This window comes from Callospermophilus lateralis, chromosome 16 (assembly GCF_048772815.1).
Source record: "Callospermophilus lateralis isolate mCalLat2 chromosome 16, mCalLat2.hap1, whole genome shotgun sequence".
Taxonomy (NCBI): domain Eukaryota; kingdom Metazoa; phylum Chordata; class Mammalia; order Rodentia; family Sciuridae; genus Callospermophilus; species Callospermophilus lateralis.
In genome coordinates, this window is record NC_135320.1 from 54,603,154 (window position 1) to 54,623,016 (window position 19,863).

The 19,863-nt window shown below is 37.3% G+C and overlaps 1 protein-coding gene across 2 annotated transcripts in view; it reads right to left on the reverse strand.

Moving 5' to 3' along the window:
• Nipal2 (NIPA like domain containing 2) overlaps positions 1-19,863 on the reverse strand; it is a 77,398-nt gene that overhangs the window by 20,670 nt on the left and 36,865 nt on the right. For both annotated transcript variants that reach the window (XM_076835812.2, XM_076835810.2), the window contains exons 4-5: positions 17,607-17,666; positions 7,865-7,986 (exon numbers count right to left, since the gene is read on the reverse strand). In XM_076835812.2, the coding sequence (XP_076691927.1) occupies positions 7,865-7,986; positions 17,607-17,666 (182 nt within the window). The remainder of the gene's footprint in view (positions 1-7,864; positions 7,987-17,606; positions 17,667-19,863) is intronic.

The following is a 19,863-nucleotide window of genomic DNA, read 5'->3' on the forward strand; positions in this document are numbered from 1 at the left end:
ATATTCCCAAAGACCGTGTTTATTTTCACATGTGCTTGGACTTTATCCATGTGGGATTATCTCCCTTGCTTGCTTTTTCACTTTGCATTATGCTAATGAAATTCATCCAGGATGATCCAGGAAGTAAAAGTAAAAATTGATCCAGTCATTCCTTTGCTTAAACTTCTTCTTTTTTTTTTTTTTTCTATCCCATGTAGAATAAGATCCAAACTCTTTACTGGATCACAAAGACCCAAACAACTTTTTGAACCCAAGTTTGTACCACTTGCTTTGGGATGGTCCACAAAGGCCAGTCAGAAGGGCCCTTGTTTTCTTTTTCCCTTATTTTTCTTTGTCTGTTTTGCTCATCCCTCCCTCCTTTCCTTCCTTCCTTGTTCTCTGCAGTCCTCAGATTTCTCCTGCCGTTGGGCCTTTGTACTATTTTCTGCCAAAAACACTCTTTTCCTTGATCTTTGCATGATGGCTTCTTCTTAGCTCTCAGCTAGAATTTCACCTCTTCTGAGAGGTCTTTCCTGACTACTCTGATCTAAAAGAGCCAGCCAGTCCTCCTGCCACACCCACAGTTTTAGGTTGCTGTAGTCAATATGTCATTGCCTGGTGCTTTTCTTGTTCATATACTCTATGTTTCTTGTCTGTCTCTCCCACTAAAATGCCAGCTCAATGAAAAGAAGGACCTTATCTGTTCTGTTTGCCACTCTATCTCTAGTGCCTAGTACACAGTCTCGTAATAAATGTTTATGAGATTAATAAATAAATTATACCTTATATCTATTATAAACAACTTGCCAAATAAAGAGAGCACTGTCTGATAAACAGTGTTCCATAAGTAGTAACTGAAATTCTAAAATTTTCCTACCCTTAAGAAAACTCCAGTGTAATTCTGAAATTCTGTTTTATTTTTGTTTTAATACTAAAAACATTTTTTTGTAGCCCTTAAGATAACCAGAAGCCAGGCTATTATTATTTTTTTGATAAGAGATGGGATCTCTGGACTGAAATCAAATGTGAAGTCTTAAATTTCTGAAAACAGACAAGTACATCATTGAATTTTTACTTAAAAATCGCTGGAGAGGACTGCATTTTACTGGCAGAGCCCTCTCTAAATCTAAATAAATCTAAATCTAATAAATCTAATTGTTTGAATTCAAAGTTTTGCTTGTTGATTTGTGTTTTCCTTTAATCCTCTGTGGGCATGGGAAGCCACAGGACCATATCTTACTCATTCTAAAAAGCTTCTCATCTAATATGGAAGATTAGATCATCCTTTGGACTTTTCTTCCCCTGATAACGTAAGCCAATTATTTTCACTATTTCTTTTTTTTTTTTGTAGGACTCATTTGCCAGGCCTTTAATTCAATTGAGTGGTGCTACAAAAGCTATTAGAGTGCCATCTCTTTGCCTTCCCTAAAGCAGCCATCAAAACACTGGGTGTCCCAATCGCTGTGCACCTCACCACCAGTTAACAGGCCCCTCTTGGCTTGGTGTCCCCAAGCACAGGCTTCCATTTCCCACGGATGCAATCACAGATTGTTCCCAGCAGTGCTGTATTCGTTGCTGGAGGCCAGAAAGTTCTTCTTGCACTAAATAAAGCATGGAGCATGGGAGCTACATCTAGTTGCAACTCCAGCTATTAATTTTGTGGGGTGGGTGGGTAATGGGGGTAATGGTCCCAAGCTCTAAAGATCATGTATGACCTTTTTTTTGTTTTTTGTTTTGCAAATTTCATCTCTACGACTTCAGAAACAAAACATGAGTTCTCGTTATTCACAGAATGACTATAGTTGACTTGGGTTCCACCTTGTGCCAAGGGATCACAGGTCCCAGGAATAAAATATTCAAGAAGTATGAATTAATGTTTATTCTTTTTATATAACTTTTTTCCTCTAAAATATCAATATTAAAGAAGCTGGAATGTCACAGGTTGCTGTGCTCCAAGAAGAGGCTGCACTGCTGACTGCTATCTCTGAGGTTAGAAATAACAACAGGTCCTACTGTGTGCCCACTGTCTGCTGCACACTTTTCTCTACTTGTACTAATTCATGGCATCCTGACAACCTCTTTAGGAGGTAGAAACTATAGTTATCCCCACTTTACAGGTGAGGATATTGAGGGTCAGGGGTTAAGTGGATGCTGCCCCAGTAGGCAGCATAACGGCTCCCCAAAGAAGTCCATGTCCTAATCTCCAAAACCTGTGGCCACATGATATTATTATTATTATTATTATTATTATTATTATTTTGGCTACATGATATTACATGGAAAGGGGCTTGGCAGATGTGGTTAAGGTTATGGAACTCGAGGTGGGGAGATGATCCTGGATGATTTAAGGTCCAACATGATCACACAAGTCTGTAAAAGAAGAGAAGCTTCCCAGCTGCAGCAGACAGCTGCCACATAGGAAAGATGGGAGCCAAGGAACACTGGTGACTCTAAGAGCTGGGAAAGGCGAGGAGTCAGATTCTCCCTTGGAGGCTCTGGCAGGGAACATAGCTACTTAGCCTAGCAAGATCTGAGTAAGACTTCTGACCTAGAAAATTACAGTCATAAATTTGTGTTATTTTAAGCCACTAAGTTTGTGACAATTTGTCATAGAATAATAGAAAACAAATTCAGGTTCTGTTACCTGAAATCTTTCCAGAGGAATGATTTTTTTTTTCTCCTAGGTACTAGGGATTGAACTCAGGGACCCTTGACCACTGAGCCACATCCCCAGCCCTATTTTGTATTTTATTTAGAGATAGGGTCTCACTGAGTTGCTTAGCACCTCATTTTTGCCAGGCTGACTTTGAACTTGTGATCCTCCTGCCTCAGCCTCCCGAGCTGCTGGGATTACAGGTGTGCGCTACCATGCCCGGCAAGGAATGGAATCTTTGGGAGGAATTTTCTGCATCGATTTTGAGTTTTCTGGATTGTTTCTCTAGTCTATTTAGATTTAGAGGCATCAGTCACCCTGTTTTCAGTGGCTTAAAGGGCTCTGGCTATTCAGGAGTGAAGTGAAAAAGGCAGACACAATTTCCTTGTTGGATGCTCCACTTCCAGAACAAAAATCCAAGCATGAGTTTACCTCCTTTTCTCTTACCAAGATTTTTCTTGGAAGCATAGCCCATTGATGCAGCATCTTTGTTCAAAAAGAATGGGCCTTGAAAGTTCTCTCCTAGGCCAAGTTTGGACAAAGACTTGATCCTTGGTAATCAGTTTTATTAATTCTGCATAGAGAGGTGTTTAGAGAAGTGTGTTTGAATGTGTCCCCACCTCCCCCCAAGAGAAGGACAACTTGGTTTTGAATTCTGGCTCTCCCATTTCATATTTATGTGACCTTGGGCAAGTTACTGGATCTCTCTAAGCCTCAGCTTCCCCATCTGTGAGATGTAGAGGATAATCGTGCCCCAAGTATAGGGTCATTAGGCAGGTAAAACATAAGACTGTAGTCGGAGCTATGCACAGTGCTCAGCTGCTCCATGAGCATGGTCTACTGAGCTGCAGAAATGTCTAATGGTGCAGACACACAAGTACTATTTGCATCCAGAAAATAAAGCAAAGAAACATCAGGCAAGAGACAATCGCATGTCTTATAAAAACATGCAGCTTTCGCCCTTCAGGTTTTAAACACCTGACAGTGGGTTGTGAAGGAGCTTTGCCAGAAAGGTTGACTTAATAATCAGCTTTGAGGAATAGGATTACCCCAAATGACAGGTTTGGCCTTTGCTTCTGCTGATTTAATTTTTTGTCTGGAGGAGCTAAAATGAGCACCATGCAGATTATTTTGTGAAGGATTTTTATGTTCACGACAGAGGTTTCTATTTGAATAGTCTGTTGGAAAATCTGGGTGGGCAAAATGGCCATGATGAAGCCTGCCAAAGAACATGAAGTAATTGGGGCTTAGGGCTACATTTCCTCACGTGGACTCTGCAGAACATGTTAACACGAATTATTCAAAAAGGTCCTTCAGAAAAGGGCTCCTTGGTCAAATAAACTTAGGGCATACAGGACTAACAAAATTAAACCTATCTCTTTCCTCAAGGACTTCTGGCTTTTAATCTGCTGACAGAGATGATGGATTCCACAGAGGGACCTGTTATGCCATATCGCTGTAAGCCAGTCTGGCCTTGAATCCACACTCATATTTTATTTTTGGCAAGTATCAATGAGGGGAGCTACCCATCTGAGGCAGACAGGTAGGGAGAGGTTATGTTAGTGGGTGAATAAAGGGCACTTCATTCTTCTGCTGCTAGCTGACACAGGCTGCTCAAATCCTCTTGCAAAAGAATGCTTGATTAGAGTTCCTGGGCCTTGTGGCTGCGAGGTTTCCACTTAGTGGAAACCTGGAAGGTAAAACAGACACCCATCTGTCAGACAACACGTAAGGTAAGGGGGACACCCATCTGTCAGGCAACACGTAAGGAAAGGGATGGTATGACCCTGCCTGTAATACCACTTACAATCCCTGTTTTGAGGAGTGCAAAGCTTATAAAAATATCAAATATTTTTATTCATTTTGTAAGTTAGTTGATCAGCCCTGAAAAGCAATTCTGGTGCTGTATTTATATGCAGTATAATTACATAAACAGATGAATGATTTGTCAAAGAGCAGTCTCAATTGTGTAATTATGATCTTTGCAGTCATATTTTGCAGAAAGAGTACAGAATCTGTCATACCTGATGATTAAATGTTAATTACTTAGATGTTTAACAGATTTAAATCAAACTTCCTCTTAAGATCTCTGTATATAACTAATCACCCCCAGAGTCTTCAGAGAAAAAACCATATAATGGATTAAATTCTACATTACTATTACATGAACCTATTATCCTTAAAGTCTAATCCAAAATCCAGTGCTGTTCCATATTAAAACTTATTTTATGAATACCTAGATTTAGCTACCTTTTTTTCCTGTGTGGCATTTTCTTTCAAATATACTGTCTTATAATTATACAACTTTACTGAAGGGTGGATCTATCCTGGTACTGTAAAATTCCTGCTGTAGGAATTCCTCTCTGTAACCAAGATGTCTAGTCAGTTGAATGGATGAGTGAATAAATAAATGAATGAATTTAAGAGTTGACTCTGGAAAATGACAAAGTTTAATTAATTTCAGAGTATTTTTGTGGAAATATAAGGTTTAATAAAAAGTGGCTTTGTTCTTTTCAAATATTTTCTCTGGTGTTAACACAAGATACATCATCGTGAAGCAATGCAGTTTATTTCAGAAATAAGACTTGATCTTTATTCTTTAATCTCCAAAGGATTCAGCTCAGGCTATTAATTTTCTGATCACAGGTTATGTCATTCTTTTCTTACTGGATAAAGACTGTTTTGCCTGTAGGCAGAAAGTAGTAATGTGTTGGTAGGACTTCAAGTCTGGACTGTCATAAAACATTCAACAAAGTTTAAAGAACAGAAAGAAGTAAATCACAGGGATTAAAACTTCTAGTGTGTATAGCTGATCGATGAAATCTGATAAAGAACTGAGTTTGGTGGACAGGCAGGAAAATGAATGGGTGGGGGAAGGCATGATGTACAAATGACCTCAGGAAGGCTAATCTGAGTTGGGAAGCCCAATCCTAAAGGTTGGGGTTGGGGACAGGGGCTGCGCGAGGAGGTAAGAGGTGATAGAGCTAGGGAAAAAATAAAGTCATGAGAATGAAAATCAGAGCCATAACATATCAAGAACAGGTGTTTCAATAGGTAGAGCATTATGACTGACAGCTGGCTAATTTATTGACCAATAATGATTCTTCCCTGAGGGTGTGCATGGTCTACTGGAATAGAACAGAAAGGAAAATAGGTGATTAAAACATAATGTGTCATACAGAGAGTCCAGAAAATGGAGCAACTATCTTGGTAATATGCTCTTTAACAGAAGATGCCCCATCTGAGCTGTGCCCATGAGGGCAAGTTTGGAGGGAGTTGCAAGGGCATGGAGACAGGGTTCCAAGGAGCTAGGAGTCTGCTGGCAGAGGGAACCACAGACACAGTGGCACTGCATTATGTGGCTACAGTGCACTAACTGAGCAGATCTCTCTTGTAGGAAAATACTTCCAGTCACAGTGTTGAGGATGAGCAACAAGGGGACAGACAAGGGATGTCTGAGCAAGGGATGATGAAAGCCTGAAATGATGCAAAGGCAATGGAAATATAAAAGAAGGGTCAAGTTCAAGAAACTTTAAAACATCCAATAGGATGAGAGGTAGAGTAGGGAGTAAAGATGTGGGAGAAGTTATGTGTAGCTCAGACTTCCAATATTGGAAGCAGACACACAAAATATTGGAGTGAGAGAGTTTTTTGGGGAAAGGCATCAGTTCAATTTCAGATAACTTACATTTGAGAAACCAAATATCCAAACAGGGATGAGTAATAAGTGGACAGAAGAGAACATAGGGCTGGAGCTTAGGAGAGGCCTGGGAAGGACAGATATGTCTGGATTTGGAAGGAGGGGTGCCGCAGTCCAGCTGCAGCAAAATAACCGGGGGGTGACGAGCAACTTGTGTATCAATATACAGCAGGAGTGGCAGCCGTTTATTGTAGGACAGGAGGGGTATATATACATTACACACAGCTTATCTTAATTAACATAAACTAGATACAGCAGTCAACCAATAAGGAATCTCCACACTTAATAGTTCGCTGGAGTTACTTCACAAACCACTCCCTCTGGCAAAATGCCAGGCGCCATCCTGACCCTAACAGAGGGGATTCTAGAAGATGATGGGCAGACAGCAGACCCTAACATTTACAGACCCTAACAGAGGGGATTCTAGAAGATGATGGGCAGACAGCAGATGCTGCACAAAGTTCAAGAAGTGTCAGGAGCAAAATAAGCAATTCCATTTGGCAAGATATGGGAGGGATCTACTAGATTGTAAGAAGAGGAGTGAATGGGATCTGAGAGAGTGGACAGGGTTGGCAAGAGTAGACAGACTATCTGAAAGTATCTTTTGGTGGTGAAGGGAAGAAGGCAAATAGGAAATATTGTAAAGGGTGTGTAGTGTATGAGGAATTTTTTTTTGAAAATAGAGAAAGTTAAGTATCCTTATAGAGTAAGAGAAAGTAAAAGTGAAAGGGGTAAAGAGGTCTTTCCTATAGATAGGTCTTTATAGGAAAGACCTAAGAATATTTGTCCCAGGGGTCCAAATTATATGTCAGAGATAGTAGTAAGATACATAGAATTCATAGACTAGGAATTGCTGCTGTATTACCCTGAGTTACACTTAGATCAAAACTAGTAAACATATTCCTGCAAATGCCAAGGTCAGCATATAAACTAGGATCACACTTTTTACTCATTTTAAAAGCAGAGGAGTATACCACACAGCTTTTTGAGGTCATTTCTAATCCTAAGACCATACCTTGCCTTTATGCTTTGATTCTGTTTATTGAATTCACAATTATTTTACCAATCCAAATCATGGTTAAATGCTCAGCAAGACTATCTCAGTTTTCTTCTTACTACCTGCCTATTCTATTTTTATTCTCCAATCTTAGTCTGTAACTAGCTACATATTAACCATTTCAATCATGTACTCTCTTTACAATCACCTTATAACAATCACTGTATCAAATAAAGCACCCCAATTAATAGCTTCAAATGCCTGTATCAGCTCTTTTCATGTTTTCTTTACATGTCTCTTGGGATCATACCTGCTCATCTCAAACAACCTGTTGCAGTAATAAATGAGGACTTCTTGGAAGATGCTTCTACTGCTGATTTAGTATTTCAAATACTTTGGTACTGCTCAAAAAGATTTTAATTTCAATATGTTTCTAATGCTGAGAAGAAAAAGTCATACTAGCTCTCCAACATCTGCAGACATCAGTGGTCTAGATAGTATCACTTCAGGAATAGTGGAATTTTAGAATTCTTACCACATAGACCAGGAACTGCCAGCCAACAAAGTAATACTGTATTGTTCTTGCTGAGACAGCCTGAGTTATATTTGGAGCAAAATTCACCAATAAATATATTCCTGCAAATGCGAATGTCATACCTTTAAATAAAACAGAAAAGACAAAGCCAGCTGAAAAGGGACACTTAAAACTTTTTGTTGACTCAGACATTACCTAGAGACAGAGCATTACTTGTAAAAGTGCTGGCAGCCCCTCTCTATTAAAAATATGATTCATCAAGCCATCCTGTAACATCACATGTTCACCAAATGGCATGACCTTTACAGGGGCATAAAATCCAGGGATTGGATGGGCCAGAAAATAACTTTTGGTTCTTCTCTGTTGTTTCAGATGAGTCCTGGCCTCTCTGGAGCTTTCCTCAAAGGTGGAGAAGATCAGAACATGTGCACATGGGCATGGGAAAACACATCTCACCTCCATCCACCTAGATCTAGATGTCCAGAGGACAGGCAAGTCCACCACATGAGGACCTGCCCTGCACTTGAGCATCTCTGGAGCCCCTACACTCGCCCTAGTGATTTCACACTGTGAGACTCCAGTAAAATGAGTGCCTTAATCACTGCCATCTATTGGAGTTGGTTCAGTAGGAATAACAACAGGGCTGCTGACGTTGCTGCCGAATTTTAATTATTCTAATTTAGGACTAAGGGTTGCAAGGTTAGCTTGGTAAAAATGCATCGCATCATCAACCCAATGACAGGAGTGTGTTCCTTAGCATCACTTAACACGATAGAGGAGAGAGAGTGGCACAGGAGGGGTGGCTGCTGGGGGAGGGGGAGGACTTGTCCTTTCCAATAACACTGAAAACAGCTTTCTTTTCTTTCTTTCTTTTTTTTTTTTTTAAAATAAATTTAGCCACCTAAGAAAAACTGATAAAAGCAGCGTTTTTTTTTTTCAGTACACCTACAAACAATTCAGCTTGTTTTATCACTGAGATTTGACACTGTAGAAATAATTTACAGGCAGCATTGATTCTAACCTGAGACAATTTGGTTTGTGTATAAAATATCACAGTTTGAAGGCACTAATTTCTCATTTCTCTTAACCACATGATTTAGGTTTTGAACTCCAGTTTTTGAGAACAGTTTTTGATTTTTTTTCACGCAAGTTAGACAACACTTATTTGTAGAAGCTACAAATAAGTTTTCTCTAATTTTTTATGTAATACTTTGTGAAGACAGAGATTAGATACATAATTTTTAAAGCTATTTCTAGTGAGAAATTTTGGAATAAAAAACAATATACATTATTAAATATTGTAATAAAAGCAAACTAATAAAAGCCATACACAAGAACCTGGAGAAAAGTTATTGGTCAGTTATGTTCTTTCTTTGAAAGAAAAAGAAAAGATTATATAAGATAATTATTCCAAATTAAGCTCAAAGAAGAAAGAGATTTTTAAAAAAACAATTTTCTAAACTTGGTAAAGTAGAATCAATCAATTTAATTAAAAAATACACTTTAATCAGTCTCAGAGACTTCCAACTGTTTCTTTTGGGAAATCTGTATTTCTTATTTATATTAAGCTCCTCTACCAGATTTGATCTCCTCTAACAGAATCTACCATCAATAAACTTTCCTGTTTTAATTTCATTCTGAGTTGGTAACACAGGTATATGGTACAAAATTCCAGATACAATGAAGGTGATCAGTGAAAAGTTAAATCTCTCCTATACCCGGAGGCCACCAGTTCCCCTCCCCAACATTAACCACCACCACTGGGTCCTTAGGTTTTCTTTTCAGAGATGTTTTATGCATATGTGAATGATGTGCATGAGTTTTGTCGTTTTATACAAATGATAGCATATTATATACACTGTTTTGCATCTTGCTTTTTTGTTTTTTCCCCACTTAACAGAACACCTTGGAGGAGATGCAGGGCAGTCTCATTCTTTGAGGTTTACATAGTATTCCATTATATGATATGATGGTAGTAGTATTTAACTTAGTTTTCCTCAATATTATCTTTGATTTACATCTGTGACTGTGCACATATCTATCAATATGTCTTCATTGCATTCTGAAACTAAAAACAAAATGGCTGATGATTTTGCAATTATACTTTCAAAGTCACTTTTTACGTAACATTATTTCACTTGAGCCTCACATCACTGTAAGTCTAGTAACTCTACTAAACCCGTTCTTTTTCTTGATAATTTTAATTTCAGCTACTCATGACAATTGCAAAAGCAGTTCTAGATAGCTGTTAACAGTTGTATGCTTGTTTATTTTGTGCCATTTGCATGTTTAATGCAATTTACTATCTCATGTGCATATTTTTCAGAGGTACTTAAAAGTGTTGAAGATAGTCATGTGTACTTCCTTAAATAAATTTCCTTAAAGTTTATCTATATCTATATTTTACTAAAAGTGACATGGAATGTCAGTTCCTGCTATTTTTATTTCAGTGAAACCATAAATACTCTTTTGGAGGACACAGATTTCTAACTTAGAAAACTTGCTAGTTTATCTTCTTTGGCCCTGTTACCCAAAAGAGTGATATGGATATGTAATATCCCAAAGAAGCAGGCAGTAGAGATATGCTTCTGGTCCACAGGAGTGGTTACAATTATGGTCAAGACTTGGATTCCTGCAAGTCTCATCAAAGTTGAAACTGTCTCTGAAAAATTCAAATTTCATTGTGACTTGCTAGCCAGAAGAGCTCCAGCAAGTTATTGATACAGCTGTAACTGGATGAGTCTCCCTGATCTCTAAGTATGAATTAAGTCATCATATCTTCTAGATCCCAAGAGGCCAGTCTGGGCAGCTGAATTTGCTTGAAACTCCCCTGGAGGCCTGATGCGACACAGGACCTAGGATCAATTCCCTCGGGATGTTGACTGTTTGTCATGAGTTAAAGGCCATCTAAGTTCAACTTAAAAATTAATCTAAAATAGTATACCTAATGATATAGCTCAGGATGATCAGACACTGTCACTGAAACTGTTTATAAGGAGTCAGTGGAAGGTATGGACAGGAAGGAATCATCGAGCATCTTCTGACTGCTTAGTGAAAACTTTGCCCCATTGGTCTTAAAAGGAACTGCAATGAAGGAAATGACCTAATTAACAGAACACAGAGAAGCAAATATTGCAGCACTATGTTTCCTCCCCCAGCTAACCTTGGGAACTGGTGTATGAAGCACCAGGATCGGGATATTGGAGATGGCCCAAAACAGAGCAGCTGGGCACTGTGGGTAAACTTCAGGTGGGAGTCCATGTCTGGAGCTGAACGCTACTCACCACTCAAGGAAGTGCCTCATCTTTCTCCCTCACATCCCAACCTGCAGCAATTATGTTTTCTAATCAAATATGATGCAAGTTACTTAAAAGTTGACAGTGGAGATCTCACATTTAGCTTGACAGAATATACAAGCAATGAAACCTTCTTGTATAAACTTGACCTATGTGCAAAACAGGTATACAAGCAAAACAGGTATACAAGCAAATTCCCACTATTTACAGTAGGTATATACTAGGTATCCTGGGAGAGAATGTACTAAGGCAAGGTAATCCTTTTTATTAAGGTGATATTCTTAGAACTATTGATTTCATCGGCAAGTATGGCCAACATGATTGTTTTATTATGATCAGCATAATATTAAAACATGATAATAGAAAATATATAGCTAATACTAATGAGCACAATTCTATATTCTAATTTAATCCTTATAACAAATCTGTGAAAAACTATGACAGTAGTCCCCCCTTATCCACAGTTGATACATGATAAGGCCCCCAGTGGGTGCCTGAAATCTCACGTAGGACTGAATCCTATGCATGCTGCTTTTTTCCCTATGTCTACCTACCTATAATAAAGTTTAACTTATGAATTAGGCAAAGTAAGAGCTGAACAGCAATAACTAATAATACAATCTAATAATTACAATATGCTTTAATAAAACTTATTTAAAACTTATGAATTGTTTATTTCTGCAATTTTCCATTTAATATTTTTCAAATTGCAGTTTACTATGGGTAACTAAAACCACAGAAAGTAAAACTTGATAAGGGGAGGACTATTGTTTACTATTATGTAATTATATTATTAAAACATACGCTGTATATGCCATACAGTATTCAACCTGCATGATATTTAATGTACAATCTTAAACTATTATTATCTATATTTAACAAATGAGGAAACTGAGTCACAAAGAGAATAACTATTTTGCTTGGGGTTTTCCAACTAATATGTTGAGAACTTGGATTGGAACCTAGGAAGCCTGTTTTCTGTTTCATTCCACTGCCTCTTGTATGCATTAAGGGGTAGGGCTCCTGAAGGGAAAGCTCAAACTGTCATTCACATGGTAGTCTAAATGAGTGGAGCCCCCCACAACTGTACAGATCACCAACAGGCCAGAAATAAGGAAACGATTCCTCCCGGCAGAGGTCTCCGGGGTCCCTGACTAGTCTCACATAATTTTGGGGGCTCTAATGTTCATTTAGAAGAGCATTCCCAAATTGGTGTTCCCTGAAACCAGTTTTCAAAAGGTGGAGGCCTCACCAAAAAAGGCCCAAATGAGTCAAATATTATTTGGAAAGAGGCGAGCTAAATGAATTTGACTAGTTCTCTCACTAGAAGACCTCTCAGATCTACTAATGTGTTGATGTTCACATGGATTGCGTAAGGAGCATGTGGTTGTCATATTTCCAAATCATTTTTGACCATTTATATTTCCCTGAAGTAGTGCTTTAGGGAATATTTTCTACTGTGGGAAATACTTGACTTGTAACTGGCCTGGCTGTGAGAATGCAGCCCTTGTTTCAGGAGGCGCCTGGTCTCCTATTGCAAAAGTCTCCCGTAGACACCTGTGGACAGGAATGAAGTATAAATGTGTTCACAGGGAACCAAGCCTAGAATTGGGTTCCTCCTGGTGCTGCTGTTTGCTGGCACCTCCAATGAGCTGATTCCCCTCCCACACCCCAGGGGGTGGGATGTCTTTCATTTCAAGATTGATGTGCAGGGCTGGGGGTATAACTCAGTGGTACAGCATCCAGGATCGATGATATACACTTCTTCCTCAATTAACATCCTGTTTTCTAGACTAGTTTTCCCTTTCACTAAAACCTGGAATCTCCTTGAATCTTGAACTCACTCCCCAGTTGGATGCCAAGTAGTATTAACTGCCTGTTTTATAACTTGACCTGACTTCTGGGAGCCTTCAGAGTCTTAAAATATTCAACTAACCTCACTCCAAACAAGGTTGATTCCTTCAGTCCTCAAATATGTACCTTGATTAACAGGAAACCAATCACTGCTCTTTGGGATACCAGAAGTCACAGAGTAGACTGGACTGCTTAACTCCAGACACTTGGGACTACCCTCCAATAAATGCAGCCATTCCAGACTCCTCGAAGGAACCCTAGACTGGGAAGTCTCGGTGATACAGGGAATCCAAATGGTCCTGGCTCTGCCATCAGAAAGGCTCCCATTCTTGAGGTATCTGAAACCAAAATGGCCAATCTGTCCTTCCAATTAGAAATGATGCTTCATTTGGCTGCAATACTCTTCTAGATTCTGGACCCAAACCACAGTGATCTAGGGTGTTTGAGAAGGAAGGAAGGAGGTGGCCTTCATCTTGCTATTAATCCCTTGGCTTCCCATCTGGGGAAACCCTTTGTAGGTGACTTGAAGTAATCTAGTTCCTGGTCTCTTGGGGAGTGCTGATGAGTTAGTTGACTGCAGTTTTTATTTCTATGATGACATTATCTGGGCTCAAATCAACAAGGATCTCAGACTATTAGGTTTGAGACTTTTGATGACTGGGAGAAGAGAGAGGAAAATACTATAGTTTTTGGCTGGTCAAAGGGGAGAGAAATCTGGTGCTTTTAAAAAGGAAAAATAATCATTAAAATAATTTAAAATTATTAATCCACTAAGAATCAGAGCAGAGTCCAATGCTTGTCATTGAGTTAATAATAGTTGGCGATTCCTTTCAGACATAGCTTTTGTGAGGTCATTTTTTGAGGCTAGTGGTGAAAAGCTTCATAGACACAGAGAAACATTTGGCAATAAATTAGTTCAGCTTGTTTCCACATGGCCCCAAAATCTTTATTTGTTCCATCGTGAAAAACAAACTTTCATTTGCTTGAAGCAGGGAAAAATAAATGATTTTTCTTCTCACATTTTGACAATTTAATTTTTTAGCATGCTCATATGTTAATCTTTAAGAAACACCAGTAACTACCCTTTTCCCTGTTTGGTTTTAGACCCTGTAAAGGGGGAAAAATGCATTTTTTGCTTTTAACAGAAAGAGCTTAATTTTCTCAAGGCAACAGCAATAAAGGTCCAAAGGAAATATACTGACTTAACACATTACTGAACACAGTTGGGGAAAAGTCCTTCCCTGGACTTCTGTAAGTATAAAGTGATCTTATGATATTGCTTGTCAGAGGAAAATGTGTGAAATATGTGACTAAATCCTGTTTTATTGTATGCCACTGATTAAAGGCAAGAACTGATCACTTTTAACTGTTGTATGAAACAAATGTGATACATGCGATGTAGCCATATTCCAAAAACATTCAGTTAGAAAGGGATAAAATTCCCAGAGTTCTGGGAAATGTTACCTGGACTACTAAAGGTAGAAAAATATTCTAATTCCTCTGATTAACTCGAAGAGCACAGTGGTGGTTGCTGCTGGTTGTAAAAGTAATAACAGGAACAGCTAACATTTTGAGTTCTTATTATGGAATAGGCCATAATTTAATCCTGTGAGGTAGGTAATATTAACCTTCATTTTAAAGATGAGGAAATTGAGGCTTATAAGAGCTTATTTTATTAACTCTGAAAAAAACTTATTTATTAACTCTGAAAAAGTCAAACAGTTCTCTGATGCTAGAGACTCACCCCAAACCATTATGCTACAGTTTTATCAGGTGGCCACTGTTAGAACACTGGTCCATCATGCACCAATTAGATGGCTCTTTAACCTAAGTTTCAAATTTTGCTTCTGGAAATGGGGTGTTCCTACATTTAAATGAGATAGTCCATGAACAGCACAACATAGTACCTGGCAAGAATAAATGTTCAAAAGATGTTAGCTGTTATTAACATCTTTTATAGCTGTTATTATATAAAAATTATCAAAGAATTAATTTGAAGTTTTACTTTGTTTTCTTGGTGTGTGTGTGTGTGTGTGTGTTTGTTTCCCCATTTCTTATTGTTTTAGTATTACCTCTTGGGAATCTCTTGGATATGAAGGTGATCATAGTAATTATAACAATTGCAGTGAGAGAGTTTTACAGTTCTCAAAGTGCTTTTATGTGAGTAATCCAATTTGATTTTCAAAACATTTTTACGTATTTGTCAGCAAACTGAGGCTTAGAGAAGTAATACTTATCTATATGTGGTTGGCCATATAGTAAAAAGCAGAAGTTGAATCCAGATTCAAATCCATTAGAGTGAATTTAATTAAATCCTTTAATTTGTTAAGTTAATTTATTGTTTCTAGTAATGTTTAGTTAATCTTGGATTTTTTTAAAGTACATAAGCAAACCATCTGTACATACTGATATTTCCATCTTTTCCTTTTCCATAGTTATGAGTTTTTCTTATTTTTCTCCTAATCCTTATAGGCAGCAGTTATAGTACAGTTAGTAAACAGACACTTACTTTGCCACTGCTGTACCTTTGTGGACGCTCCCTGGATTAGTCCCTCTATGTGCCCCCTTCATGTCCTTGGATGTGGCCTATGCCTGTCCCGTTCAGTAGTCAGGACTGATTTAAATGTTGATAAAAAAATTCTCTCTGATCTTCAGAGAGATTACTTCTCTTTATTCTAACCTAGTGGTTCTCAATTTGGCATAATTGTGTCCTTTAGGGGCACTTAGTAATGTCCAGAGACACTTTTGATTGTGGTAAGTGGGGTAGAGGGTGCTAGAGACATCTAATAGGTAAAGGACTGTAGGGTGATAAACACCCAGCAATGCAGTGAATATCCCCCTACAGCAAAGAATTAGGGAGCCTGAGATGTCAGTAGTGCTGAGATCTAAACTAATGGCTCATGACATTATGATATACATTGTTTTCTATTTCTAAAAAAATTTTGTGTGTGTGTCTGTGTGTGTGTCTGTGTGTGTGTGTGTGTGTGTGTGTGTGTGTTTATTTTGGTAACTAGTATTGAACCCTGGGGTGCTTAACCACTGAGCCACATCCCCAGCCCTTATTTTTTATTTGGAGACAGGGTCTCACTACATTGCTTAGGACCTCACTAAGTTGCTGAGGCTGCTTTAAACTTGTGATCCTCCTGCCTCACAGCCTCCTGAGCGGCTGTGCCACACTCCCTAGCTTTTATGTATTTATTTTATTATAAATCGTAAATTATTTAAGGGCAGGGATTCAGCCCTAATTATCATTTTGCTAACAATATTCAAGACAATTAGTAAATCTTCCACTATACCCATGTATATTATCTCATTAAGTCATATGAATTTAATCGGTAACTAACCACCCACTACGAAAGATAACAGGTGTTAGATAAAAGTATTCAATGTTTCCTTGAGACATTTGATAAATGACAAAAACAACATAGGATCTACTTTTTTAATTTATGAAACTTGGGTATTGGTCATTCTTACTTCTGATTGCCTATGACTTCCGCAAATGATTCCATAAACCACAACACATAAAAGAGTATAGAAAAAATAATATGCTGCAAAAGATACAGTTCACATATGAATACATTTTTAAAAAACATTTTAACCATGAAAAATTTGACAATGTTGACTAAAAACTCTACTAGCATAATCAAACCAAGGAGGAAAAGAAAGAGTGAAAACACTTTCAAGACATCAGGCTCAAGGGAAACGTGATCTGGGAGAACAAATGCTCAACATACCAACACTGGTGTCACATTTAGAGCTCACATTTTTCGAAAAATATGATCTCTCTGGAAGAGGGCAGGCATTGTTTTATTTCAAGTGCCTAAAGTATCTGTATTCATTATCATATGTCAGCAGCAATTCAAGCAGGATTTTGTCAAGGAATAAAATATGAAACTCTATAATTCTTCTCACCAATGATATTTCCAACAAAAGCAAGAAGACACAATGAATAAATGATAGCTTCGAAATGTAACAGAAATCTCTTTTATAGCCAGGAAGACTACTTTTATTTTCTTTTCATTTTCTATTCATCATTCACTTTATTTATTTATTTTTATTGACTTTAGATTTAGTTTTGCCAAACCACTCCTTCCTCCATTACTCTCTTTGTTTTCTATTAACAACTGTATTTTCAAAATTTTGGAAGAGCAACTCTCTGTGTTACCTTTGCAAGGAGTTAAATACCATAGGTAATTACTTGGTAACTAATTATCTTATTTTGTGTGGTTTTCACTTTTATACCATACAAATGCAACAATATAGAAAGCATATCCTTTGAAGTGGAATAGTCTATTAGGCAACTCAGAAATTTTCATTGAATTTTATGTTCATAAAATTTTACAACATTAATAATAACAACATTACAAAATGATAGCTATGGCCAGTAGCATGAGCCACGGTCACAATGAAAATATGAGTATTTCATGTGAGAAGGGACGGGAATTCCAAGGTAGAATTACAGTCACATCTAAATGAGATCTACAGCCATTTCATAATTTTCCCCTAGTTTTAAAGCACACATTTTTATGGATACTATTATTTATTTCCTTGTCAAGCAAAGTTATAATTACATGAATTAAACAATTACTCACCCAGTAAATCTGAGGCTCTCAAATTTTCTTTCAGAAACATAACAGAAATAATGGCACTACCTATAAAGAAAATGGCCATTAGTGCTAGTTCTAATATAAAAACATATACTATGCAATTCCATTTGAAAGAAGTTAAGCATATTATGCCTCATGCCTGACTAGCTCTGTCCTGAGCAGAGACACCAGCAGACTTCCTTCTCCCGGATGAAGATACCTAAAGATGGGCCTGGTTTACAGGAGATTTAGGACAGTGTGGCTGGGACAATGCCTGGTATAAAGGAGAGCTTGATAAAGCTTCTGAATGACTACATAAATGAATGAAAAGAAAGAAGGAAAGGGTGGGAAATATGTAATCATAATTCCCAGAACCCTTGGTGTAGTTTTGTGCTCTATGACTTTGACACGTGCAGCTCTGTCCCCGTTCTGTGATCAAATCTATATTCAAGCATCACTTCTGGAATTTCTCAGCAAAGCTGACCGCTCTACCATTATGCTGGGATGACCCCTACATCGAGTTTTTCATGATAACTAAGAGTTAGTTTCTAGTTTTTGCATAAAAGTCTGTCAGTTCCTTTTGGTCTGAGATGTCTTATTCATTTAAGATCCTCAGTGTGTAGCTGGTATCTGGCATATAGTAATTTATAATAAGTGATCACTGCATGAAATGAAATAAGTGAGATCCCAGCCCTGAAACTGCTGACTCTTGTCATGTTTTGGACTTTTCTTGCCACAACCAATGCTGCTGAACTTGCATCCCCATACCTGAGGCATGGCCTGCTGCTGTGACCTCAGGGAACAGGACCAAACTGAACCTGTCTGTGTTGTTCCTCATCTGGGGCTATTTCTTTATGAGTAAAAGCATTAAAGAACTTAGAATTGCAATAATAAAAAAAAAATACACAACATAATTTATCTTTTAAATTTTTGCCAAAAATTACTAGCTAGGGTTTTTTTGTTTTTGTTTTTTAAGTATATTAGAATGAAAAAGAAAAAAGATCAATCACTTTATTCTTATGTTCAACTGAGTCAATACACTCTGGATTCTGTATTTTATTCATCTTTTGTGTTTTTACTAGTTATAAAAATATGCTTGATAAATACACTATGGAATGTCATTAAATACAGTATTTTAAAATTATTACATTATTAAAAATAATATATTATTTTAAAATTATCCATTCTTACTTACATAAGGAATAATTATTGGTTTATAAATTGTTTTACTCTTTAGGCTTTCTATCTCTTCCTACTTTGTTTGGGCTATTTTATAACTCTTCAGGAGGCCTAAAAGGGTTGATCAGACTGTGAAAGGACATTTTACATGCAAAAGATATCTTAGCTATCCTCTGGGATTTTAGTTGTTTTTTTTTTTTTTTTTTAAATAAAAACAGAGAAGAAAATCATAAAATAATATCATCATCTAGAGAAAATTACAGTTAATAATGTTGATGTTTTTATTTTTATCTAGTTGAGATTAAACTATAATACAGAATTTTCTATTTTCTCAGTCACCGTATTAGAAATAATTTGCCATGTCATTAAGAATTTTTCATAGACATAACTTTAATGCCTGAATAATAATCCATTCAATGGCTGCTATAGCTAAATTTGAGTATGACTATGTCTGGTATTCTGGCAATTTATTTAAAACAAAATAACAGGGGCTGGGGATGTGGCTCAAGTGGTTCGATCCTCAGCACCACATACAAACAAAGATGTCGTGTCCACCGAAAAAAACTAAAAAATAAATATTAAAAAAAATTCTCTCTCTCTCTCTGTCTCTCTCTCTCTTTAAAAAAATTAAAAAATAAAACAAAATAACAAATTTACACCAAGAAATTTTCATTTAAGATAAGCTGGCACCAAAAACCCCCAAATAATCCAATCAATAAATAGCCAAAAGAACTAAATAGGCACCTCACAGAAGAAATACAATGGGTCGATAAATATATGAAAAAATGTTCAACATCTCCAGCAATTGCAGAAATGCACTAAAAAGAAAAAAATTTAAAAAGATAAGCTGGGATACTCATATGCTTTTTTCCATTTTTCCCCCTTAACCTAGTCTTTCTCATTTAAGTTGATCCTTGTCCTGATAAACTTTTCCAGGCAGGTTATTTATAGAAATGGAAGTTTGACTCAAAGTAAACTGAGCATGGGAAATGTTCATCAAGTGCATGTCTAAAGCATTAAAGCAAGACTTTTGTAGATTAACTAATGTATGGATATGTAGCTAATTAAATGAAAAATTGAGTTT